Source organism: Lathamus discolor, chromosome 3 (assembly GCF_037157495.1).
Source record: "Lathamus discolor isolate bLatDis1 chromosome 3, bLatDis1.hap1, whole genome shotgun sequence".
NCBI lineage: Eukaryota > Metazoa > Chordata > Aves > Psittaciformes > Psittacidae > Lathamus > Lathamus discolor.
In genome coordinates this window covers 37,562,079-37,589,159 of record NC_088886.1, presented here as the reverse complement: position 1 = coordinate 37,589,159, position 27,081 = coordinate 37,562,079, and the positions used below count along the sequence as shown (strand labels likewise).

Below are 27,081 nucleotides of genomic sequence, written 5' to 3'. Positions count from 1 at the left end.
TCACATTTCAAAAGCAACCCCCCCATCCTCCCTAAGAAAGCTAGTGGGACAATATGCTTTAACTCTTCCAATTCAAAATTCATCAAAATCTGAGTGAAAATTCATCATTAAGTACTTATGACTGAAAAGCTGTGGCTCAAGAGAGATTTTCAGAAATAGGCGCAGGGTAAGTAGCAGCCTTTTATCAACTGTGAGTTAAGTACCTTTTGTCAAATTACTCACCCACCCGGTGTCAGTGAGAAGGCACTGGCAAACATTTTATTTGCTGGAATACCATCTAAGACTGTTTTGGCTCCCCACCATTTAAATGTTAAAGGGACACTGTAGAGAACCTTAAATTAGAACTACCTTTGGTTTCAACTATACATAGCTTACCCGCTCATTGGAGAGCTGTTCCTGTTACCAGCCAGCAAACAGATGCACGAAAACCCAAGTGATATACTTAGATTTATGACTTGTTTTCCTAGCAGCTATAGCAGGAGATTGTTCCAGACAAAACTCTCGCTGAAAGATGCTTGAAACCTAATACAGACTGGCAATGGAGCCTGGCAGGGTGAGGAAGGGGTAGGAAGAGGGACGTCTCCGGTAACAAACAGGATGACAGACAAGACAGCAATACATCTGAAATTACTGAGACACACTATTGAAGAAAAATATTAGAGGAAGGAAAACTCTTGATCAAAATAGCACAGCTTAAAATAAGTTTTTATTGCTCCCCCTTCACCTGCCAACAACAGGAAGCTATTGCCAAACTACAGCAGATAAAAGCTTCACCATTTTTACCTGTCAGAAAAAATCAGAACCCAAACTGCACCTCATCTGGATACAGAACACATTCATTGCCCACAGGTTACAAATTAAAGTTCTCCAGGTTTGGCCCAACGGTCCAATTGAGTTTATCTGTATCCCCCCAGCACTAATAGCAGATGTAGCTACTGTAAAATACGTGCAATAAAATATTTACTGCAGTGATAATTCAGGTTATGCAGCTGCATTCTCATATATATTTTTTCAGCATGGTTTTACACCTTCCTTATATGAACTAAATTACCATCATGAGACAAATTGTACCTTTAATTCCCAGCAGCTTTATGGAGTTTTCTTAACTGTTCTACATAGCAAAAAAACACGACAAAGCTCCCAAGATTGGAAGCAGAAGAGCTTAGTGAGACAGAGTAAAAGATGGCACTGCTTACATTGCCAACAGACAGCTTGGAGCTTTGCCACATCAGAACTGTCTTTGCAAATTATGAGTTTTCGCCCTTTACAAGTGGATTATTAGAAGACTCTGAGACAGAATAAAAATGAAGTATGAGTAACTGGTAACTAAACCTAGCTCCACTTTTTACAATCAAATTCCCATTGCCTTTGATGGCATAACTGCCCGGGCTCACAGTTAGCTCAAAATCCCACAGATTCACACCTGCTGGGAAACACTTAGCAAAACCTGACACTTAAACTAAAGGATAAGGCAAGAATCATTCACACGTGGCAAGAAGCTGAATACAGAGAACATCTTGATTATTTCTTAGCTTTTCACTGAGGCCTTGAAAGGATGTGAAGTAGGATGAAATAAGAGACTGGTGCTCCAGCTGCTTCCCCTGGCAATACTACAGGGAAATAGCATTATTTTCAACCCTCCTATTACAAGCAGAAGCAAACTATAAGCATTCTCACTTAAGCTATACAGATCCTTGATAGAGGAATCATTTTTGTTCGATGAATCCTACACATCTTTATTTTTTGCAATATTACATTGTTAGTATCTTCCTCCTTTACACATGACAGGTATTTCAGAACATTTTTTTCCTTAAGTAAAAAAAAAATGCAGTGGCAAGACCACTCTATGCCATGCTTCTGTATTTACACCAAGTTAAATCAAATCTGTATTCACATAAACTATTAGTAGAACTTTTGTTGGACCACTTCTGTGCAGCAACATGAATTAGAACAAGATGGATTTAAGAATGTAATGTCCTCCTACACCACTTATGTCCTCTTCAGGCTTGCAGCAGAGTGAAATTTGATTATAAAGTTAACCAGAAAAAAAAAAGATGGACCAAAAATATCTGTGGAGCTTTTTTATAGTTCATACCTGATGTATTAATTAGACATTATCCATATTGCTTTAATCCACTCATACAGGCATGGAATATAGTACAACATTCATCACACTCAACAGAAGTTTCCAATTTCTCTCATCAAGGGCTGCATCTTCTATCAATCTACAGGGAAGTATTCTGTGTGTACACAACATGTATCTTTGGAGTTCCTTGACCAAAGGAACAGAAGCTACATTCTTGGGCTTCCCCAACACACTGTTGTATGGAAAAATCAGTATCATAACAAGCTTCAACCATTGTACCAAAAAGGTTAAGACAGGAGAAATCCTTCCCACATGAAGAAATTAAGGCAGTAAACAGTAGGTAGGGATCCTACCTACAAATCTGGCAAGGAAGAATGAAATCTCTCCCGCTGGACATTCTTCTTTATCAGTTGTCTTCAGCACAAGACAACTAATTACTTCCAATGGGTAACTCTGATGTTAGTCAGCTGACCTTTACACTGCTGAAGCTTCAAGGACAGAGCTCTCCGGGAAGGGAAGAGCATGCAGAGCTTATACTGCAATGCCTGCACCAGAAATTTAACAAATTGCTGAATCTCTAAAAGATATACATAAAATATTAATTTAGGCCCATTACTTAGGGGTACAGCGGTAGTTACCACATCTAGGCCCATTACTTAGGGTTATAGCAGTAGTTATCACATTACTTTGCGTGTTCATGTGATCAATTTATGTGTTTTAGGTACTTTTTCCTTAGCAAGGGGATATTTACTGCATTGACTAATGCACTATTCTTATTCTGTCATCATATTTGCTCCCTCCCCACCAGTGGCATCCTCAGAGATATGGAGATCCTCTAGCATTTCAGCCAGACTGATTCGTGGAGGACCATCTTCATCTGTGTCGCTCTCCACTGGAACATCTGCATCTAAAAACACAAAGAAAAAACACCAACAGATAAGAAAAAAAATACCAATCGCAAGGAAGGGGAACTAAAAATGTAACTCCAAAACAACCAACAAAAACAACTAACAAACAAATCCCTCCTAAAACCAACAATCCCATGGCAATTGCACTCATGGAAGATACTATATTATGTATCAAATCCTCCACCCAACAGAGTTTATGGGTGTGGGAGGAAAATATGCTTTTCTCTCTCATGTTAATGACAAGCAAACAAAACCCATCAACATCCATACAGTGCATGTGAAATACACTGAATACATGAAGCTTTTACACTACAGCATTTTTCTAGGCATGAGGAGTTCAAATAATCTGAATACAGAGCTTCAGTAAAAATATTTTGACTCAAACTGTCATGACTTCATTACATGTAATTCAGTGGTTAAAACGCCTTACTTCTGTAGATGTTGACATTCTTCCTTATGGCTTCATCTTCTTCAAGATCTTCAAGGAAGTCTTGGTACTGTCTGTAAAAGATGTTTAACCTATTTACTCACTTTTCCTTTATGCAAATCTATAAAACAAAATTAAATCAGAGAAACAAAGCCCCAAGGAAGGACTGCAATCCAGTCTTTCAGGCAGACTGATAGTGTTCCCACATTTCCAACTCATTCTTTCCACCTTTTTATTATCACCTATTAGTTTCCAAATAATTTGCCTGTCCCCATTTAACTCTAATTTTTATTACTCAGTTGAACATTATTTAGAGTCTGCTGTTGCTGTACCAGCTTTGTCACTGAAAAAGACAGTGACAAGCATATTTTCAAATAAAGAGTCCCTTTAACTAGACAGACACCATCTGTAAGGTATACACACAATGATTCTGGTATTATTCTCTTGTCTCATGTTTTAAGCTTATCTGGGAAAAAACCCCCAAAGTACCTTTCATATTTTCCAACAGTAAACCTGAAAAACCTGTAGCGTTATCTTTAAGATTTCAGAATTCAGTCTGTTTCCACACCCCTTGGCCTGTTGTCCTCAGCATCCTCAGTTCCCCAAGAACTGAGCAGTCAAGAGAGGGTAAGCCTAAGAAAGGTGCACAGAGTTAAAGCACTCCTGCCTTACATAGATATATGTAACACAGAGATACTGCTCTTCCAAGAACACTGGTATCAACCTCTTCTATGAGCCACCATCATGCTCAGACAGAACTAGCACCTTTTGCTTGTGCCCCCTTGATAATCAGCACATCTTAGGCATTACATTGCACTTATCCTCAGTGGTAACTGAGGAGTGTTATTTCTACACTTCTAGATTTCTAGGTGCAGTATCCTAAGTTGAAGGGACTGAAAAGCTTCATGGCAGATACCGAACCTTTCATCGTCTGTATTCATGCCTTCTCTGTCTCTTTCCAGCTCTTTCAGCTTCCAGTTTCTGCGACGCTGGCGTTTGGTACGATCATAGCTCTTCTTTATTAATACCTATAGTGAAAACCAGCACGTATTTACACCTTCACACCTTCAACGCTACTGATGACACACTTTCAAAATCCAAACCAACACCCAAGTCTAGTCTTGGGCAACTGTAAAATCAGCTAAACAAGTATCACAGTCAGTCTGGCACTGAGATGTTTCGTATAAAATTTATATAGCATTTGTCAATTCAAAAGTTTCCAAACACTTTGGATTATGTCCCGAGGAGAAACACACTTGAGTTGTAATACAGTTTTCATCACGCAATGCATGGTAATACAAACAAGAACAACAAAGAGTAAGGTAAGTTGATGTATTATCTAACTACCACTCAAGTACTTAAGTGGTGAAAAAACAATTCTCAAAATTATATGCTATTCACATTTCAATATGAATACCCCTCTTTTTTATTTCAACATTAATATCCCCCACTTGATACAAAAATAATGAGTGTTCATTATAAACCCATACTTCCCAATGCCCTAGGTAATGCAGACAACTTTGTACAGATAAAGAAAATGGTCTTACCACATCAGGAATACTGTGTGGGTTCATCTTATTGGCAAACTCGTCATTTAAGTTGCAGTTCGCTAAGTCGAATCTAAACCAAAAATACTTATTTTATCCTGTCCTTTTATGTAAGTCTACAAAACCCAACTCAATGTATCATTATCCCAGGCTCCTGAACCCAAACTTAAATATCCACTGAGGTTCTGCTGGGCTCACAACAGCTCCAAAACCATTCATGTTTTAGCTTGTTTCAGAATTGTCTGACTTGCCTAATCTCACAAAAATTTTGCATTGCTGTATAAGATAACCACTATCTACAAAAAGATCTTGCCTAGTATTTTAAAAGTCCCCCCAATATATTTATGTCTAAACTGATATTCCAATTTGCACTCTCAAGTCAATACTTCAGCTCTCTTATTACTAATGACCCTCTTGATGAGATGATTTCCACTAGAAACAAGTATTTCCCATACTATAATCATCTTTTCACTGCCAAGATGGAGGATTCTATCCCTTTTGCTGATTTAGAGATCAGAACAGTTCAAAACTTTCTCAATAATATACAAGCTTGTAAAGAATCCAGGTAATTCAGTCATTAAATAATCATTTAATAAAAACCAAGAAACAGAACAGACCCTAAGACAAGGTCGCCGGGATTCAGAATGTGCCCCAAATGAGTACAGCAGAAATATTGATGATCCGTATTCAACTCTGACGTTTTCTGTACCCAGGCTTCAGCCAGCGTGTGCTTGAGGAAGGAAAAATAAAACCCTTGTAATCAAACGTAGCTTAACGGGCTATGCTATTAGAATGTTTGTGCTGCTGCATTACTGTTTTACATTACATTTGTAATTAAACTTGTATTTCTACATCAAGTACCAAATGCATTGGTTGCTAGTTCTCATTTTTCATCTTTATAAGAATAAGGTAATGGATATGCCAACTACTTTTCACAAGAATTCCACAAAGGCTATTTCTACAACTAGACATGTGTTTTGGTTTTTAAGTTAGTAACTTTCAACCACATACAACTTTTGACCCAGAAGAAAATGCCTAGTGCTGACTCTTTAACTCTGATTACAAAGAAAAGGTTCTACACTTCAATAGAAACAATTTAATAATTGAAGAGTTGCAAATCCAACATAAAACAACTTCAGTAATAAGAGTAACAAAAAAAGAGTAACAAAGCTGATCAATAGAAAAGAATTTCTGAGTGGAATTCACACAATGCCTGTGCAACGTCCAAACCATTGTCCACATCTTCCTGATAAGAGGTTTTGCCAGAGGCAAGAAAGAAAAGCATGTATCTGACTGCAAGGCAGAATGATTGAGAACAGAAATTCAGCTGAGTAGGGGAGAGATGGGAGAAGGCAGCTTAAAACACTGAATCAAACAGAGAGGAACTCTTCTTACCTTGTTGGATCTTGCTCCTGCACCTGCACCTTTTTTCTTTTCTTGAACCCGATTGATATCCATAATGATAAATTCCTCCAGTTGTTTGGGCTGGAATAAACTGTTGAAAGGGTGGCGCCAGTAGGTACTCCCATCAATTTCAGCAACTGGAAAAAACACACCAGTGTGGGCAATGAATGACAAGGGACAGAAATTCTTGCAAAGAAATTAAAAGGAAAAGGAACCATTAGGCAAAATTAAGGCCACTGCCAAATGTATTTTGTTCAGGTTTGCTATTGTAACACAAGCATTTAGGACACGACCCATACTGCAAATGTGAGCAGTTGAGCTCTGACAGACAATTCATGTAACACGTCTGAAGCACAGACCTTTTAATTCACAAGAATCCTTCCCCTGGATGTAATCCTTATTAGAAGCATTTTGCTGGTATAGCTTACCAGCATATACCAATCAAAGCAGAGTGCTTCTGGTACTGCAGCTAGAATCATAATCCAGAGAAAAACTAGATGCCATCTAATTTTAGAGGAATACACCTGACAGATGCAAGTGCTTAGAAGAGGCCAAGAACATCAGTAAACTTAACACTGAGCCTTCCCATTTTACCTAGGATACTACAGAAATCAAGTTTAGAGAACTATGTCCTAGGTCACTATTAAATTTCTACATCAGTGACTGTACAGGTAAATTTACAACATTAAGATCTCAAAATAAAAGATTTCATTAAATCAACATAAAAATAAAAATAATTGCGCCAGCAGAAAAATCAGATGCTGCTGCAGTGCAGGAAAGAACCTGCAACTTACTCTGCAGAGTGCTAGGATCGATGAGGTGAATGGTACTTGTTACTCTAATGCACACACAGATCTGGCTCATGTTTCCAAGGCTCTGTGCCAGTTTTGGTGACAGGCATACAACACTGTCCTGCATACAAACAGAAAATAATTTACACTCAGATTTACTTTATTTTAATCAAGTATCTAGAGAAAACTAATTTAGAGTATTTAGAAAAATAGATTTTTAAACTTTCTATTTTCAGTTCTCCACCCTGTAACTTCCTCAAAACAGTGCTATCTCCACTTCCCATGCTTTGTGGCAAGTAGAGCCCTCTCCATCCCCCCCAAAACACAATAAATCAGGTCTTTATCACCAAAACTAAACTCCGCCCACTTCATACAATATGCTGAAGATGAAATAGAGAACGCTACCTTACATATTGGAACTATTTCCACAGAGAAAGTGCTTTTGTAATTGTAGACATTACTATGAATATCATGCGAGATCAAACGTTGGGACGATTTTGATCTATAAGACAAAAATAGAGCCTTCAGGCAACAATAAGGACATTACTTGGAACACGAGGTAATCAGCACAAAGTACAGCAATGAAAGTATAGAGCTACGTACTACAAATACAAAAATTAAGGAAATAGCAAAACGCATGAGGGCTAGCTTTAAGATACCTAACGGGAAAATACAGGACTTCTGTAGAAGAGATTTTGTGTTTCAACTAGAATGCAGGTTCTTTACACCTTCACATACAAAACTCTTAAAAAATGAAGGATAAAAGACATTTCCCAAAAGCTCTGGAGTACTCATAGCAATAAAGGTAAATGACATACCTAGATGGAACTGTACACTGAAGAAAGTCTACCATCTTCTGGGCCTGTTGCTTTGAAGAATAATAGAAATCCAGGCCATCTTAAGGAAAAGAAAGCTTGATGAACATTTCAAGTACTACATTTTTTTTTCCAAATACAATACATAGGCTAAGTAATCTGCTGCTTACCCATACATAGCTACTAGCACAAGCACCCTTCCAATATCAAACAGGTTAGTCTATTCTACCGCTGGACTACCAAGCTCCCTCACTTACCATGGATTTCTTTGATGCGAAGCGTATTTTGATGAAGCCTGTGTTTTAAAATCAGCTGCTCCAAGTAGTAGAAAGTCTTCTTATGCAGAGTCTAAAACCAAAAATAAAATTATTAGGGTTATTTATGAACTTCCTAGTGTAAATGCAGTATCTCCAAGTGTTTATATGAAAGGGCCATCTACAGAAAGAACAGTCCAAAGCCTATTCCAAGTAACCAAAAAGATTTCAGAGATGCACTCCAATTACACCAAATAATTTAGAACTTTTGTTTCTCATTTTTGTGTAACTGGCTGTTAGAGGTAGTATTGTCTTTAAAGAAAATGTAAATATTTATGAACAATTTCTGCCACTGTTTCTAACATTACTTTAAAATACAGGATATTTAGTACTTCACAAATGACCCTCCTGCCAGCCATCATTTAAAAAGAATACACTAATAATACTAGACAAGAGAAAGTTTTTCTAAACCAGCATCTGTAAGAAAAACAAAAAACCCCACTTTGAACACAAAATGTATCACTCCGGCAGTGTGCAAGTGAGAGTCCATCTTTTTCTGAGAAAATAATCCAAATATTTGTCTGCTTGATTGTTCTGCCATTAACAAATGAAAACTCAGTTTGCCTCTACCTTTTGTCTGACTTGCACTACAGCTTTCCAGAAATCCTTAGCTTCAATCCTATGACAGTCTTCACACATTTGAGACTGAACTATATATTCCACCACAAATACTTGCTGAAGAACTGCTCCATTTATCACCTGCAAAACAGAAGTTTAAAAGGTTTCCTCAGTAGCTCCTGTTTACCATAAAAGCCACACAGTGAACACTGTACACTCTGATTACCTCTTTCTGAACAGTCAGTTTCAGCTTCAGCCTCTTAGAATGAGGTTCAGTCCAAATAAAGCCTGCATCAATCAGCCGGACCTGCCAACGGGACAGAACATGAACTCGGCTACTGCCCACACATGTTAAAAATGCGCAGCTCTAACTACCACAAAACACAAGCTTATAGTTTATAGATCCTCAACCAAGCAACAGTGAATAACCTTAACCAAAACCATATTTATCAGCACACCCAACTTAATTGATAATGCTTAGTTAGGACACAGAGTCTGATCTACCTAAAGTAATGGCAATCCAAACTCAGACTGTCACACCAAAGTAACTGAATACACTATTTGACACTATTGCTTAATGCCACGTAACAACGAATTGGGACAGTATAATAGTTTCCTCAGGACCTAAAAGCCAATTTAATCCCTAAAACTAAGAACATGCAAACTTACTGCAGCAAAAGGCATTTTGTACATTTAAGCACTAACCCGACAGCAAGAAGCTCAATAAGGCAATCTAATTAAGACGTTGATTGAATATTGCGGTAACAAAACAATTTTTTGCCTAAAACACTACCTCAGATTTTTCCCCTAGTAAGACTCTGAACCTAAGAGATACTTTATTCAATTTAAACACATGACTTCAATTTAGTCTATATATACCCCTGTACAACCCTCTTTCATGTTGTGATAAACTGGTAAGAAATATTGTATAAACAATTTTAAAAACGTGTAAAAATAAAACTGTAAGATTAAGGTGCATTAAAAACGTATTAGCTTGCTTCAGTTAATTATACTCAACTCCCTTCTATACAGTAAGAACTATGCAGTACACTGCATGCTTTGAAGTCACAGAACTGAAATGCAAAAGCCTCCTCAGCACACTTGTAAACTTTTTGTAAGAGCTTGTCCTTACTGCATCCTCCCGAATTCCAGTATACAGCTATTTAAGATGAGATTGTCGCTCTCTCTGTGTACTATAAATCAGTTGATCAGCTCTACACAAGTACAAACAGCTACTCTGTAAGGATTGAACCCTGCATGAGTTAGTGGGACCACTTTATGTAATACCAACCAAAAGACATGCCATGAAATACCAATAGGATTAGCAACTAACCTTGCCCAGCGAAGCTTTGATTTTTTTAAGACACAAAGCAAGAAGCTCTCTTGATTCTAAGGTACACTGGATCCAGGTTCCTGGAGGCTGAAGATACCTATGATACATTTGATATATGATATATATAATGAAACATTTTACAGCACACTAAAGCTGCGTCAGTAATTTAAATAAATCAAAAGATAAGCAGATATTTCCAAGGCTTTCAGCTTTAATATTAACTATGCAGCTACAACTTTTTGCCTCCCTCAGCATTAGGATTCACACATTTCAAGTACATTCACACTCTTACTGCCATCCTTATACTTTCTTCCTTTCAAAGGCCATACACATACTCATTTAAATGTTCTACACTCTATATACTCACACCTTTCTACTTCCACGGGAAAATAAATACAAGAACGTGCAGAGAAATCACGAGACCTGAAGAAAGCATGCACCGAGAAAGGGTGCCAGACGCTGCCCCACTTCCCAGCAGCACCGAGGGCCGGTTCCCCTCAGGAGGGGCCCGGCTGCCCACCTTTCGCACTGCTTGCAGAAGTGGAGGGTGCCCTGCTTGGGGATGCCCTCGGTGATGTCCACCTGGGCCCGCAGGCACCCCACGCACATGTTGGCCGGGTTGGGGGGAATGGGCATACCACACTGGCAGCAGAGACTGAAAGAGAGGGAAAAAAGTCAGTCCCAAACAGCACCTCAGAGGTAACGGCCACAAGAACCCTCGGCAGCAACCGACGGTACGCAGAGAGGTTTTAATTCTTTTCTTCTATTCCCCCCTCCCCCCCTTAAGAAAAGCGGAGGCCCAGGGGAACCGTCAACCCCCGCCCCGGTTCATTGCCACCCGGACACTGCCCGCGGCAACAGGTCGCCCCGAAACCTTCCCACCCGCGGGGCCCGGCCGCCGCTTACATATTGCCCTGGCTAGGGGCCGCCGGCCCCGCCATGTACTCCATGTCTGCAGCAGCACACGTGGCCCCACTTCCGGCCGTGAGAGGAAGGGGAGGAGCGCTTCGGCGCCGCGGGAGGCGGTGACATGGCGGCTGTGTCCGGTGGCGGTTGGTGCGTGCATGCCGCTTGGGAAGAGCAGCGTAATTAACGCTTACTGGGAGCATTAATTACTTTTTCTTTGGAAATCGGGGGATTTAATCTATCCACCTTCTTTCCCCGCCGGGAGAACCCGTGCTGTTGTTGCAGCAAATGGCAGCGGTGGGGTACAACCCCGGCCCCGGCATACAACCTTGTATTCTTCCTATGGCTGATAGACTTATGTCGTAGTCGTTATTATTATTTTTTTTATGGAAGTGTGCTACCTTCATTTATTAGCATGGGGACTAATCTGACAGGTGTTGCACATCTGCAAATCTTGCTGGAATTGGTGGGAATGTGCAGTCAGTAGACGAGGAGGTGATCCTTGTCAATAGTAGAGGCTGCGGCTAATTCATCTGAAGTACTGCTCTAAGCAGTGCTGTTATTGTTTTGACCTATTTTTCAGCTGTGGCTGAACATCTCCAAATACTTCGAGTGCATTTTATAGAACTGAATGTCTCCACATAAGTGCATTTTGAAAAGAATTTCTAACTTTGGTGGAAAGAGTAGGCATGTTTGGCAATAAATTTACATTACTTTCAGTATTGATTTTGAAAGACACTAGTTTCTGAATTAACTGGCTACGTTTTGCATCTGCTGGCAACTTCTCATGGCTCTGTAGGAACGGGAGTTCTGAACTCCCTTTGTTTAGTCTGAGCAATGAGATCATGGGTTTTTTTTTTTCTGAGAACATAGGTTATAGATCATACACAGTATTATGTGTTTCAGGCCTTGATGAATTAGTCAATCTTTGATTGCTTCATGAAATATACTTCCTCTGAATTGCAGGCTGTCACCTGGTGAGTCTCACATTGCCAGAGGGGTAGGACAAAGCTTGTATTTATGGGAGCCAGACTGCCTGAGATGTCAGTGGGAGAAGAATTTGATCCAAATAATACTTTAAATATTTTCACTGCAGAATTATTTTCAACTGCAGTTTTCTCCACCTTATTTTGATGCTAATATGTTAAACCCTACCTCAGCTCGAGGCACAGCCAGCGTCTGCTGCCACTTAGTATCAGAGCTATGTTCTTTTTAGTCACCAAGGTACTTTGTATTGCACCTGCAAGCTCTTGTTGCCCTGTGGCTTCCACCCATCCAAATGTAATTTGCATGTTTTAAACTGTCAAAGTGTTGTTACAGCCTTAGCACTACTTCTGAAAGATTTTACATCTTTGTACACAATAAACAAAGTAAAAAGCACACCACAGAATTGCCTGAGAACTTTAAAAATGGTGGGTCTGGATTTCAGAACCTATTACCTTGACTGGCTATGTGCTGGGGACTGACAGGTTTCACCATCTCTTTTTAGGGAAGATTCAGCATGCAAAGACAAGACAGTATTTGTGTAGCTGTTGGATGAGCAGATTTAAACCGGTCTTCGTCTGCCAGTAACCGCAGCGAGAGGAAACCCCGCGTCCGGGAGCCTCAGCTCTGAGCGGCGAGGGCCACCGAGGGAGCCTCGAGCCCTCTCCCGGGAGCCGGCAGCTCCGCCGCGGGGAGCAGGGACTCACAGGGGGCGGAGCCAGGGGGGACGGCCCCGCCCTGAGCGGGCAAAACCCGACCCAGGGGGCGCCCAAGCAGCGCGTGGCGCCGCGGTTGGTGCGGGCAGCGCGAGGCGTGGGGAGCGCTCGCCTCAGGGCCCGGGCCCGGGCCCGGGCCCGCGCTGGGAGCTCCGCTCCGGCTGCCCCGGCGGTGGCAGCGGCGGCACCGGCCAGAGCCGGTGGGCGGGGAGGCGGCAGCGCGGAGCTCGGGGGCAGAGAGTGCCGGCACCGGGCTCGTGAGGCGAGGGTGCGCCCTGGGGGAGGCCCTCCTGCGGCAGGGGCTGAGCTGCGGGCGCCGTCAGTAGCTGAAAGATGTCAGGGGAGCTGAGAGGCAGCTGGGCTGCTTGCTCCAGGCCCAGACCGGGGCCACAGGCGGCCGCCATGGGGCATACAGAAAAGGAGGAGGGCATCGATCCAGGAAGCTGGGAGCTGGTAACATACAAAAAAGGAGGAAGAGGACAGCTAAACCCAAGGGGCTTCCTCTGCAATCCACGTCCCCACCCAGAACCACTTCACAGCTCTGCAGGGGCTGGTGAGGAAACACCCGTTGCAGCTGATGCATCGGTGAAGAGGATCACTACTGGTGCCTCCAGGAGGAAGTGGTGGGTCACAGTAGTAGGTGACTCTACTTTGAGGGGCACGGAGGCACCTGTCAGCCTGACCCAGTCTCGAGGGAGGTGTGTTCCCTAGGAGGGTCTCGCATCAGGGATGTTGCTGAGAGGCCGCCTGCTCTAGAAAGTCGCACTGACCATTGCCCACTTCTGGTGGTCCATGTGGGTGCTAGTGGTATAGACAGCAGTAGCCTGGGACTCATTAAGAAGGGCTATGGAGCCCTGGGAAAGGTGGTTAGGGGCTCTGGAGTTTTTTCATTGTACTTTTCATCATAGCTTTTTCATTGATCATCCAGGTCAAAGGGGAGGACCTGGAAAAGGCCAGGTGGATTTGGCAGATTAATAAATGGATAGAAGGGTGGTGCCATAGTCAGGGGATTGGTCATTCAGAACATGGGACCTGATTTGGGAGGCCAGGTCTACTGGAGGCTGTTGGAGCTGGTCTGACAAAGAAGAGCTGCTTTGGTAGGGGACTTGCCAGGCTGGTCAAGGTAGCTTTAAACTAGATACGTTATGGAAAGGAGATATCAATTCATCCCAACACTCCCAGTCAGTTGCCAGCACGTGTAATAAACGCTTGAAGCAATGCAGAGCTGTTTCAGTTGCTCCAGCCAATGAGTCGGCTTCATCTGGAGCTTCACTCAGATGCCCCTAAACAAAGTGCTGTGTTATGGGGAATAGACAAAAGGAATTAGAGATGTGTGCATGTCTACGTGGGTATGATATCATTGGCATCCCAGAAGCATGGTGGGATGGCTGTTATGACTGGAATGTTGGAATGGAAAGTTATTTGCTCTTTATGAAAAACAGGCAAGGTAGATGGGGAGGGGGAACACCTATTTATATCAGTGATAGGCTGGAGACTGTTGAACTGTGTCTGGGGACAGGTCATGGTCAAAGGGAGAACAGCAGTGGGGGACATTACTGTGGGATCTGTTAGAAACTGCCTGATCCAGAGGACTCTGTGGATGAAGCACTCTACAGATAGGAGCAGCCTCACGCTCATAGGCCCTTGTTCTCGTGGGTGACTTCAACCACCCTGATATCTGTTGGAGGGATATGGCCCGGCACAAGCAATCCAGAAGGTTCCTTGATTGTGTGGAAGATAGCTTCCTTCTTCAAGTAATAGAGGAGCCAACAAGGAAAGGTGCCATGCTTGACCTCGTGCTCATCAACAGGGAGGGGCTGTTCGGGAATGTGATGCTCCAGGGCAGCCCTGGCTGTAGTGATCATGAAATGGTCGAGTTCGAGATCCTTGGGGCAGTGAGAAGGGCACACAGCCAGCTCACTGCCCTGGACTTCAAGAGAGCAGAATTTGACCTCTTCAGGAATCTGCTTATTAAGGTGGCCTTCTATGATGCAGCTACAGAACTGATGGATAGGGGCAGAGCAGTTGGTGTCATCTACCTGGACTTGGGCAAAGTGTTCGACACTGTCCTGAGCAACATCCTTGTCTCTAAACTGGAGGGACATCAATCTGATGGATGGGCCGCTCAGTGGATAAATACTTGATTGGTTGGTGTTCTGGGTTTACCAGGAGCTGTTTTGCTCCTTCTTAGTAACTGGTGCAAGCTCTGTGTTTTGACTTCCAGCCTGGGCAGAGAGCTGATAACACCGATTGTTTTTAATTGTTGCTAAGTAATGTTTATTCTGGCCAAGGACTTTGTGAGTCTCATGCTCTGCTGGGGACGAGGGGAGGCCGGGAGGAAGCAGAGACAGGACACCTGACCCAAGCTAGCCAAAGAGGTATTCCATAGCACAGCATGTCATGCCGAGGGATGTAACTGGGAGTTACCCGGAAGGGCACTCTCTCTCTTCGGGGGGGTCAAACTCGTTCGGTGGTGGTATCGTATTCTCTTGTTATTTCCTCTTATCAATATTATCATTGGTGGTAGCAGTAGTGATTTGTGTTATACCTTAGTTACTGGGCTGTTCTTATCTCAGCTCGTGGGAGTTACATTCTCCTGATTCTCCTCCCCATCCCTCCAGGAGTGGGGAGGGTCGGGGTGGGGGGGGTTGGTGTGAGTGGATGAGCTGTGTGGATCGGTTTAAACCACGACAGTTGGCCACACGCAAAGAGTTATGGTCAACAGCTCAACGTCCAGTTGGAGACCAGTAATGAGTGGCGTCTCTCAGGATTCAGCGTTGGGACCTGTCTCATTCAACATTGTCGGCAACAGGGACAGTGAGATTGAGGGTGCCGTCAGGAAGTTTGCCAGCGACACTAAGTTATGTGGTTCGGTTGATAAGCTGGAAGGAATGGATACCATCCAGAGGGACCTTGACATGCTTTGGAAGTGGGCCAGTGCCAACCTCATGAAGTTCAACCAAGCCACATAAGTGCAAGGTCCTACACCTGTGTCAGAGCAGTCCCGGGCCCAGCTACCGGTTGGGCAGAGAAGAGATTCAGAGCAGCCCTATGGAGAAGGACTTGGGGGTGCTGGTCGATGAGAAAATGAACATGAGCCGGCTTCAGTGTGCGCTCGCAGCCCAGAAAGCCAACCGTATCCTGGGCTGCATCAAAAGGAGCGTGACCAGCAGGTCGAAGGACGTGATCCTGCCCTTCTACTCTGCTCTTGTGAGACCTCCCCTGGAGTATTGTGTGCAGTTCTGGTGTCCTCAGCATAAAAAGGACATGGAACTGTTGGAACAAGTCCAGAGGAGGGCCACGAGGATGATCAGGGGACTGGAGCACCTCCCGTATGAAGATAGGCTGAGAAAGTTGGGACTGTTCAGCCTGGAGAAGAGAAGGCTGCATGGAGACCTCATAGCAGCCTTCCAGTATCTGAAGGGGGCCTACAAGGGTGCTGGGGAGGGACTCTTCATTAGGGACTGTAGAGGTAGGAAAAGGGGTAATGAGTCCAAACTTTAACAGGGGAAGTTCAGGTTAGACATAAGGAAGGAGTGCTTTACTGTGAGGTTGGTGAGGCAGTGGGACAGGTTGACCAAGGAAGTTGTGATGCAGTGTTCAAGGCCAGGTTGGATGTAGCCTTGGGTGACATGGTCTAGTGTGTGGTGTCCCTGCCCATGGCAGGGGGGTTTGAATTAGGTGACCTCAAGGTTCTTTCCAACCCTAACTGTTCTATGATTCTATGATATTTCCTCTAAATCAGTGTCATTTTTATATGTTGGCTTATGGGTAAAACCTTACTTGCAGTAGGATGGCATTAGCCAGAGGTCTGACATGTTAGGAACTCATTTATGTTGCATATCATTTAAGAGAGGGTGAGATTTGATTAGGTATGAGTATAAATCATGCAGGCTATTGATTTCTTCTGTGTGATCACCACGTCTATGGTAATGCCTATAGAAAAAATTATGGATATGGGTTTGTTTTTCAGCCCTGTCAAGCTGCATCAGCTTCATTTGTGGTGGTCCAAATTAGTCTTTTAGATTAATACACTACATTTGGGAAGCGCTGTGTATTTTTGCCATTTTATGCTAGCTACTGTCTTTACTGATACTGCAGCCAGACTCGAAGGAGCAAGACCTGGTGTGCCTTCAAACCAGACGTGACTGTCCCTCACTGCCCTCCCAGCTGCAAAGGGACTGCATAAGGAGCACAGAAGGAGATCCCTGGTTGAAAGAAAACACTGCGTAAGTACATTTGTGTGATTCTCACACTATGTATGTTGGCCAGTCACACTTGTAGCAGAAAATATGAAACTGCAGTGTGGAAATAGAAATAGTGGGTTCAGAAGTGTTCCGACTGTGATCTGGTATAAGTGACTGGGGGAACACAAAACAGAAAAATAACTATGAATATGCCCAGTTGCTGTTGTAAACAGGCCAAAGAAAGGTGCAGGGATTGGATTTCAAGCTGATCTGGGTGTGCTGCTGTGTGTGTTCTCTTAATTCTCATTCATTCTCACTGAAACAGCCATGCAGTGCTTAATGGCATATATAACACCGAAGTAAGAAAAAGGCAATAACTGCTTACCTTCCTGGGAAAAAACCTAAAGGAAATTATGCTTCTAATGTGGGCTGAGGATTGAGTGTTTGGTATTTTTTTTTTTTCATTTTCCTTGCAAATGTGTATGAAGCTGTTATCTGAAGCGCAAGATGGTAACTCATTAGGACATTTCAGTTTTCACAGCTCCATTTAATTTCCTTTTTCACCCAGGAGCTGCAGGAGTTATAAGACTGTGTACAGGCAGTGCTGTGAATTTAAATATGGCTTTGTAAATTCTGGCAGCTTGGGTGATAAAGCTGTCAGGTCTCCACCACCAGCTACTCCAGTGCTAATGATGGAGAGTGGAAAGGGTGAGGGTGAAAAATGTTGTTCCCCCTTCTGTGACTGCTGCTGTCTAAAACTGTATTGGCATTTCAATGTATGACTGCTTGCATGGAGTTCTTAATTCTCCGTAGGACTCCGTAAGGTCAGAAGCATGGCAAGCAATGTGTGTAAGTTTTTATTTTACATTCTTTCTTCACAGAGTTTGGGGGTGGACAGTGATTTAAATGTTTTGTCACTTTTTTTCCATTTGGAAGATTTACAGGCTGGCATAAGAGTGTCTGGGAGCAAAATAGTATGAAAAGTATGTATTTGATGATCCTCTGCATCTGAGTCTGTGTGGAGCTCACTTGTTCGTATAGGGGAGATCCCGTGATATCGTGGCATCGCCTGAATGTTGCAGTAGTCACAAAAAGGTAAGCAAAAGGCCTGTCTCTTCAGTGGCTCGGGTCCTACAAGCTTGTTTGTATTGTACATCTTGTCTTTGTACAGGTCTGTTTTGGAAAATGTTGAGGTCCATATAGTTCCTCTAAAGGTTAATCCCACAAGTAAAGGTTCTACAGTGAGGTTTTAAATAACTCAATTTCTTCTAATTCCAGTTACAGAATCAGAAAATATGAACTAGTGAAAATCCTTTTTTTGCAGATTGCTGTCCCATAGGCAAGCTCCTGACCCTGCCCTTGCACCAGGAATGGTCCTTGGCACTGACTAAGCCAGTAGAAATTTAACCAGAAGAGAGCTAGTAGTTTTTGCTATCAGTGAGCTGTTTGGTGAATTTAGACATCTGCCTGAATCTTACCTCCTAGTGAAAAGCAGGTTAGTTTGCACTAATTTCTTACCTTTCCCTCTTCTGTTTTCAATGAGTATTCAGTATCATGCTTATGCTATGTGTAGTTTTTTACTCTTACTGTTCATTCTGTAGGGTCTATATAATCCGTTACCATAAGCACACTACTTCATCTTATCCTCTATTATGTTTAATTTCTATTCATTAGGTTATCCAGATATTTAACCACTGTGCACCCTGACATTTGAATTATATGAATGACACTGAACTCGTATGCAAGTCAAGATGAGTTTATCCTAAGATTTGCAACAAATTTTGTGTCCAATCTTCAGATGTACTGCTTGGTCTCCAAGCTAACCATACAATACTGAAGTCATAGCATTAAAAGCATCTGTGATATGTAAAGGAGAACAAGCACACCATTTAAAAACAGTTTTAATACAGGTTTTCTCAAATTCCTATATGTGGATAACAGGCCCTTGAGTAAATACCTGTATGTATTTTGCATAAAAGCTCAAGTGCCAAGGCAAGAAAAGCCAGGAGAACATTTGTGGAGCTGTGCCAGCTGGAAAAGAGGGATCACGGCAGCTTAATTTTCAGTAGAAATGTCAATAAATAGAAGAAGCATTGAGTGATAAATTCATGGGAAAGGTTTTCCTGTGATTAATTTATCAGACACCTGAGGTCACTATTTGCTCATGTAAACTGAATCCAGGAAAAGAGGTGGCAAAGCTACCAGAAGAGCTCCTGGGACCTACTCTGACCTTCCAACAGAGAGGTTTTGTTCTGGACTACTATTTTCATTAGCTGTTTTAATTTAAAGGTAAAACTCTCAAGAATTCAAGAACAAAACCAAACATGGTTTCTTTCTTTTTTTTTTTTTTTTTTTTTATATATATACCCTGTGAAATAAATTTGGGATTCAGAGCAGTGTGCACAGCTTCTGGTACATTCAGCACCACCAAGTCAAATATTAATAAAAATACCCTCATTTAACTGTAGAATTATATTAAGAACATTCAGATGGTACATGGGAGGGGTTGTGTAATAACAGTGAAACATCTCTATGATCTTTACTGATGTCAAATTTAGTTTTTAAGAGGATCATGCTGACACCTAGCCTGTATTTTTAGTTACCAAGGTCCCGAGCATGTATACATTCCTGGCAATTTTAGCCTTCTTCCTATTGCATCAAGTGATAATTTGGAGGAATAAAATAGTTTCTGTTCAGAGAGCAGACAAGTAACAGAAGTGTAGTCAGTACTCAGAGCGGGGAAATAAAAGTAGGGCTGCAGCCAAATGAGCTGTTTAAGGATATGAGGTGGAGGCAGCAGCTCCCTGTGCCAGCGGTTCTGGACACTGTAGGAGATATTCATATGCAGGAACAGTCTGTGCCTTGCCTGGATGTGGGGCGCTAACTCCCAGCTTCCAGATTTAGTGGGAGCCAAGATCTGGCTTCAGGCAGGGACCAGGCAGCAGCTTTGCTGACCAGGAGTTATCTTCCCCCATATGCAGTGTGAAGCAGGGACTTATACCTGCCCTGCAGGCACAACTGTTCCCAAGTTCTGAGTCCTACGAGGGATATCCTCACATCCCCTCCATATATGTTGCTCTTCTCTGCTGTTCATCCCATCCAGCTTTGTGTTTGCAGCTACAGGTTCATCTACACCGCAGCCCCCATTTAGGGTTTTAATCAGACATTGCCAAGTGGGCTGTTCATTTAGGAAAGGCTCTTGTTGCCGTTTATGGATTGCAGCTGTAAAGTTGCAAACTAATAATTTCAGCAACATAGGCCATGCAGAGCTGTGCTTCAGCAGGGGTACTACTGTTTCAGCTCATCTTCTGTGGTCTCAGGGAGCGCTATGAATTGGAGGAGTAACATTATCTAATTCCACTGGGACATAACACTTCCAGGAGCTGCTTTCTGTGAGATAATCTGCACTAAATTTACTGGGATAATGCTCCAGTTATTTTCCAGTTCTTGCCTATGTCTTCAATTCCTTGTGAGGAATCCAATTAGCAATCCAATTTAAAGGATGAGCCACAAACATTATTACTCCTGAACTTCAGAGGCAGGAACAAAGAGAGCTGAAAAGAAACTTCTTTAAAATAGCTTTGCAACAGAGATCAGCATATTGTGACACTGCTTTGAGCTGATCAATAGATAAAACCTGTGTGTTGCGTCATCAAGCTTTAATGGGCTTAGTCAGAGCACATACATGGTTTAGTTTCCTTTTAAGTAGGTAAGGTGTTGCATGAAACGTACATATAAGGTGTATTTGATCCAGTCCAGGGCATACTTCTTGAATAACATTTGAAAGAGCAGCAGCTTGTGTGCAGGCTGTGCAAGGGGTACCAGAGTGAGGGGTGAATGCTGCTATTTGTTGGCAGAGGAGGCTCATTCTCTTGCTGTGTGTTGAAGCAGCTGGAGTAGGTGGATATTCAGTGTGCCAGAGGCAGAGGTGCTGGTTTTGTGCAAACCCAGTCCTGCTGCTGCTGTCAGAGGCAAGGTGAATGCATGCAGCAGTTTTGCACTGAAAGGCATCCTCTGCTTTCTAAATTCCTGGAGCCTTTTTAAGAATCACTGCTACGTCCTGGGCTTAGCAACAAGTGAATTTTTCTTAGTAGCCATTACAAACCAAAATAACTTAAATGATAGCTCTTTGAATTGAGCTACTTGAATAAGGAGAAATTCTAGATTCATTAAATAAGATCTTCTCCTGGGTATTACAAGGGAAAATCTTCTTCATGCTAACTTCTGTCCTTCTGCAGCTTCCGTCACCCATTTTGTGTTTATCAAACATAACAGCTTACTGTTTCTTGATAACCACAAACCCCAAAGATTTTCGTTTATCATCATGACAACCTGAGCAGCTCATCCTTTACACTGCCTAATCAACATGCTGTATTGCTAGAGAAAATGTTTTGGTAATTAATTCTCCATTGCTTTTTTATATTTAGCCATTGTTCTGAGATTGCAAAATGTTCCTCTTTTAAAGAGGAGTGGCAGTTTTAGTGCAGTACCTGCTTGAGAACCTGTGCAGAAATTACAGCCAATTCCCACAGATACATTCAATTTAGCATTAGCTTTTATTACATTTTTTGTGGCTTAGCGTAAAAGATGGTGACGAGTCTTGTTACTCAGTTCAGCCTTCTTTACCTGGGCTGGGGAAGAGCCATGGCAAAGACTTAGTTTTAAGGAAAAGCATGCACAGGAGCCAGAACGTGTTGCTTTAGTACTGGTATGTTTGTTACCTGTACCGGGATGCACTAGATCTGAACCTCAGAATATGAAGTAGTTGTTTTAAAAAGGTAAATATTTGCTCCATCAGAACATGATAGGAATCTTAGAGACTGTGGTACAGTAGCTGTTTGCTTTCCACTTGCCTTTTGTAATCTTCCGCATCTCATCCCGTTAGTTGGCTAAAGGAAAAATGGCGAGAGGATATGTTGTGCTCAGAGATGTGAGACTGACAGGGTTCATACCACTGTAAAGCCTGGACACTGGCATCAGTAAAATGAATATGTTTTTGTAGAATTTATATTTTCAAATACTGGAATTTTGAGTTCCCATATGAGAAAATATGTTAAACATGGTATGAAGGTAAAAACATTCTGCACATCCACAATTGTGGGTGGTGTTGACAGTTCCTAGACTTGCCTCCAGTTGGCTGGAAACAAAACCAGGCAGAGGAAAAGCCAAATGGTTCAGTGAACTTGTTCTAGAACCAAACCTGTATCCCTTGTCCTTAGGCTGGAATGTGCATTGCTCCTCTTCGCTCTATCTCTGCTCTTGAGGGTAAAAACAGAGGACTATGTAAAGGGGCATAAAAAAAAAAAAAAAAATGGAGAGGGACTTTATACAAGGACATGTAGTGATATGACTACAGGGAATGGCTTTAAACTGAAAAAGGGGAGAGTTAGATTAGATATTAGGAAGAAGTTTCTTACTATGAGGGTGGTGAAACACTGGAACAGGTTGTCCAGAGAAGTTGTGGGTGGTCTGGATGAAGCTTTGAGCAGACTGGTTTAGCGGAAGTTGTCTGCCTGGTGAGGCATAGGAACTAGGTGGTCTTTAAGGTCCGTTCCAACCCAATTCTATGATTCTATGACAGGAGGATGGTGGAGGCAGGAGTTATGTGTTTCAATGTGTATGTAAGAGTCAAAGATCGATAGTTTATAGGGGAGAAGGAGGAGTAAGGAAATGAGATTACTTTGTTGGTGCAAATGGGAGGTAAAACAAATGGCAACAGTGATCCAGCTTTGCACTGGGCCATGTGGAGCCAGCTGGAAAGGGTAGGAAGGAAAGATGATATAAAACTACACAGCTGGATGAATGGCCTTCACCAGATTGGAGCAGCCTGAGATCTGCTGTATGGCATGCCTTCCCTGGAGTGCAGCAGAGGGGAGATGTTGAGTGGCTTTGTTTTTGTACAGACTTGATGCCTTCTTCAGTAAGCAGTAGTAATATTGCAGCAGTCAGTATGGCAACCTTGTATGACCGAAACAATTCTCTGGGGCAAGGCTGGAGTGGAAAGTAGTCCAATTCAAAAGAACATGAATACTAATCTGCGTAATTGTAGCTAATTTGTGCCAGAGAGTGTGAACTGACACATGAAAATTGCATGAACAGCCAGGAAAGGAAAACATGGAAGGAGAGTGGGAATATTCTGCTCACCCAGGGCTCTGCCAGACCACTTGAATGTGTTAGCATTGAATGTCTTACCAGTGGTAACCTGGAACAGTGCTGAAGTAGCAGATTTGATAAATGTAATGGCAGGTAGCTCTTTCTTCTTTTTTTTTTTTTCTCTTTTGCTTGTGACAGTCCTCTGTGATGGTATATGCGTTTTATAAATAATTATTCATCAAGATAAATTCTCAGGAAGAAGTGTTGCAACTTCAGTGGGTTGAATTTTTCTTTACACCGCTCCCATCATGTTGGCACAGGCACGACATGGAGATCTGACACATAGCTATTAAAAGATGTCTGTGCAGGTATTGCTCAGCTATAAAATTGCAAAACCGGAACTTATTGTACGTATGATAGGCTTTTAATGTAAAGGCACTGACTGTAGGCTTTTTGTGAGTGGAAACTTCCAAAGCTGATATGAATGCTTGCAGCTCATGATTTATTTATGGAGTATGTGCACTTATATAAAAGACTAGTGATGCTAGTTTTGCTATTGAAGATTTCTTGGAGAAACAGGGCTGCTGCAATAAGATGCTCATTTCAGTGTCCAAGTCCTGTGTTCTTGTAACAACGTTTAGATGGAGTGGATTTTAGAGAGCACAGTAATTCTGAATAGAAAGCTGAGATTGAACTGGGTATGGGGCTGTGAGGTATTTTGGTGCTACCAAAATATAGCTGTGATAAGGAGGAGCTTTTGGGTACCAAAATACTTAGATTATTGGATAGCACGAGTCACATCTAGCCAGATGTGAAAGGCTTTAATACAGGAAACACTTTGCATTTCTTGAGGTTTCTCTACACCAAGTGTGAGACAGCATGGACAGCTGAAAGCAGAGCTTGATGTAGGTACGCACACTTTAACAGTGGTCTAATTCTGCTTGACTTCATCAAGTTGTACTGTTTAGTCTCCTGTGAGGAGAAATATTGGAAAGGGAAGTCAAAAGTATTTGTCTGTGATGTGGAGAGGGCTTCTTGGGGTCTGAGTATTATTTACCCTGCGTGAAATATCTGGTACATTCTGTACTTCCGTCTGCAAGGCACAGGAATGTATGGAGTTGGATGTGTCTACTTGGTTTGCACCATCTTTTTTCCAGCTGTTAATTCATGAATCAGTCAATCTCTGTGCATTTGGCAGATAATTACCGTGTATTAGCTACTAGGCTTCTCTCATTGTGCAATTTGTGGCTGTGGAGTATGCGAAGAACTGATAGAAGCTCTTTCCTTTGCCAGCCTGATGGGTGAGGCCGTTTGCTGTGTCTTGTCACTGTCTTTTAATTACATTGCTGCAACCTTCTTACATCTGTCTCCAGCATTAGGGTGCTTTGTTCTTAGCTAGCCTCAGTGGATTTGGTCAAATACTCAACGATGTACATTTTACCTCCATTTTCTCTTCCTGTTCTTTTCCTTTTTTTTTTTCTTTTTTCTTTTTGAGAAAACCCCAAACCACATAAAAATTCATGGCATGTAATTCATCCTTGAATATGACCTTGGAATAATGAAACATTTCTGATCTACTCCATGATTGTGAAGCAAAGACGGGAGCTGTCAGAGAAAATAACTGAAACGGCACGCTAGCTGACAATATGTCTATTCCTGACGTGGCCATGATTTACCTCTGTTTCCTCCTTTCCTCCCTCTTTGTTCAGTCATTGTAAGCAAAGCAGAATCTGGTTTGGTGTTTTTTTTTCATACAGGTCTGCCAGATTTACTCTGTTATCCATCATGTAGCTGTTTCCATTCTCCTCTTTGTCCTGGTTCTTAGCTTTTTCTCTTGCCTGAGCATGTGTCAACAGTAGTATGCATATTTTGATGCAAAGGGTCCTCTTGCATCTTTTTCATTTCAATTTTAAACCTAGTCTAATGTCTTGGTAGTGAAGGGGTGCTACAGTTTATATTAAGCTACATAAAGCAATTTCTATGGCCTATTTCTAGTTTTGAGCTTCTTACTCTAATCTAAAGGAGGCCTTAGTTATTTTGGTAAGAACTCCAGGACAGCAGCACTTCGGGGCTACTGGAACACCAGAATCAGGAGAGCTTATCAGCTTTTAGCTGTCTTGATGTAGCAACTACTGAAAGAAACCTCTGAAATAAGGGTGGAGTAGACACCAATGATAATAATTGTGACCTCTCAGAGTTAATTCTTACCTCCACTTATGAATCATGGCCTTACAGGCAGGGAGTTTCCATGTAAGTTGCCTGGAGATATTTTCATAACTTGGGCTGCTCAAATTCTGGCAAAATTTTGCTTACTCTAAGGAATAGATATATTAAGGACAAAATTGATTATGCTTTGAACCAAGGTGTCCTTATTTAGTTCAGGCTGTTCAATTTAGTTCAGTTTTCCTTCCTGTGTGTAAGAGTAGAGAGTAAAAAAATGCCTGTTTCATTACAGCTTTCACTGCTGGAGTTATGGGACGAGCTCTGTGCTGTTGTGTGCTCAGATTCCAGCCTTTGGAGGACCTCTGGAATACTGCAGGTGTCTGACCGCCCTTGTCAGCTCACAAACACTCACTACACTGGATTTTCAGTTTCCTGAGGTTTGAGGTTTATTTTACCAGAATATTTTGGTAATTTCAGCTCCCTTGAGTCCCTTGCAACAAATATGCAACAGGGATGCATGTTGGGTGAAGTTTTCTGTGGCTGTAGGAGCTAAAGATCTGAATGTTAGAAGAGGTGTAGCTTTTCTACTGACTCCTCAGTTTCTGATGAGGCTTGGCTTGGCTTGGAGGGGAATGCTGATATGGTCTGACTGATGCACTTCAGGGCTTGTGCTGGAAAATTCTCCAGGCAGCTGGAGAGATTAGTGCAAACTAAGAAACACTAAGTAACTCAGCTGGTTTGGGGTTTAATTGTGATTATCGTGTTCCCGTCAGCTGACAGACTGTCCCACTGTCTTTCTGGAAATAATGAGGAGCTCACCTGGTTTTGAAAGTTTAGTAGGAGAGGATGTAGGAAACTCACTGAGATGGTAGGACAAAATGGTTCATCCTTTTTCATGCAGTGTGCTGGATGCTGGTCTTGGGATATAGATGGGGCTCTGTTTTTCTCCTCCTCTGGGAATCAATGTCTGCAGCAGAAATTTCCTCAAAGCAGGAGGCCTGTGAGACAACGTTTGCCAACCCTTAATCCCAACTTCATCCCAGCAGCAAAGGTCACTTTCCCAAGAGGGTGAGTTGGGTGCAGCAGCAGGTCTCTGGTGAACTGGCAATTGCTGCTGGCAGGGCTATGGGGCAGGGAAAATGAGAAGCTGATGTCTCCTGCTGTCCTATGAGCCTGTTGCCACATGCTCTTGTCTCTAAAGAAACTGACCAATACTCCAGAAAGGAGAAGAGTGTCTATCTTTGTCATGGTTTGTCACCAAATTCTGCTATTGTCAGTACCTCAATGAACAGAGGGAGTCCAGATAAATGATTTTTCATTGTGTCTTGGCTAGGAAATTATCTGGAGCTACCAGAGAAAACTGAGCTCCATGCAAAAAGTGTTTTGTGGTAGTATATCAGTAACTCGCTGATAGAGCTGCAGTTTGGTATTTTAGGAGTAAATAATTAAAATGACTTAAGTAGGGGTGTACTAGCACACTGTGAGAGGACAGCCTGCTTTTAGAATCAATCATAGAATCAATTGAGTTGGAAAAGTTCTTAAAGATCATCAAGCCCAACCATTACCCCAGGAGTGCCAAGCACATCACTAAACGATGTCACTAAGGGCAAGCTGATCCCCCTCATGGCTGCCTCTCATAATCTCCACTCACAGACACCCCACATCGGTGCCCCATAGTGGCCCACACTGTGTAGGCACTGTTACCCGTCATGGCAACTCCTCATATCCCCTCAAGATCTCCCTTCATGGTCACCCCTCATGCCCCATGGCTGCCTCTGCTCTCCCATCATGATCTTCCCTCATGGCTGCCCCTCACCCCTCAATGCCACCCCTGCTCTCTCCTCATGAT

General features: G+C 42.4%; 1 protein-coding gene and 1 long non-coding RNA gene across 4 annotated transcripts in view; one reads left to right on the top strand and one right to left on the bottom strand.

The window, feature by feature from the left end:
- Positions 1–687: 687 nt before the first annotated feature.
- NMD3 (NMD3 ribosome export adaptor) lies at positions 688–11,188 on the bottom strand. Its single transcript, XM_065674646.1, has 15 exons — positions 11,090–11,188; positions 10,704–10,838; positions 10,184–10,280; positions 9,077–9,157; positions 8,863–8,991; positions 8,236–8,326; positions 7,982–8,060; positions 7,569–7,665; positions 7,167–7,284; positions 6,364–6,509; positions 5,586–5,698; positions 4,969–5,041; positions 4,343–4,449; positions 3,425–3,495; positions 688–2,993 (listed from the first exon to the last, which is right to left on the bottom strand). Exons 1-15 carry the CDS (start codon positions 11,131–11,133, stop codon positions 2,860–2,862), a joined length of 1,515 nt encoding a protein of 504 aa, XP_065530718.1. The 5' UTR covers positions 11,134–11,188; the 3' UTR covers positions 688–2,859.
- The window catches only part of LOC136011983 (uncharacterized), a 26,097-nt gene continuing 10,200 nt past the window's right edge, over positions 11,185–27,081 (top strand). The window contains exons 1-4 of one of the 3 annotated variants that reach the window (XR_010611532.1): positions 11,185–11,239; positions 16,891–17,018; positions 17,913–18,071; positions 18,301–18,471. This is a non-coding gene — a long non-coding RNA (uncharacterized LOC136011983). Of the gene's footprint in view, positions 11,240–16,657; positions 17,019–17,912; positions 18,072–18,300; positions 18,472–18,650; positions 19,022–27,081 lie in introns of those variants that run through there. The other 2 variants (XR_010611533.1, XR_010611531.1) reach the window with 2 other exon arrangements.

Excerpts from the sequence above, each read along its gene's own strand:
- NMD3 (XM_065674646.1), bottom strand. The coding sequence starts at position 11,133 with ATGGAGTACATGGCGGGGCCGGCGGCCCCTAGCCAGGGCAATAT. Across the intron at positions 9,158-10,183 it reads TCAAAGCTTCGCTGGGCAAG|GTCCGGCTGATTGATGCAGG; the intron begins GTTAGTTGCTAA and ends TCCCGTTGGCAG. Across the intron at positions 5,699-6,363 it reads CAGGAGCAAGATCCAACAAG|CACACGCTGGCTGAAGCCTG; the intron begins GTAAGAAGAGTT and ends TCCTTCCTCAAG.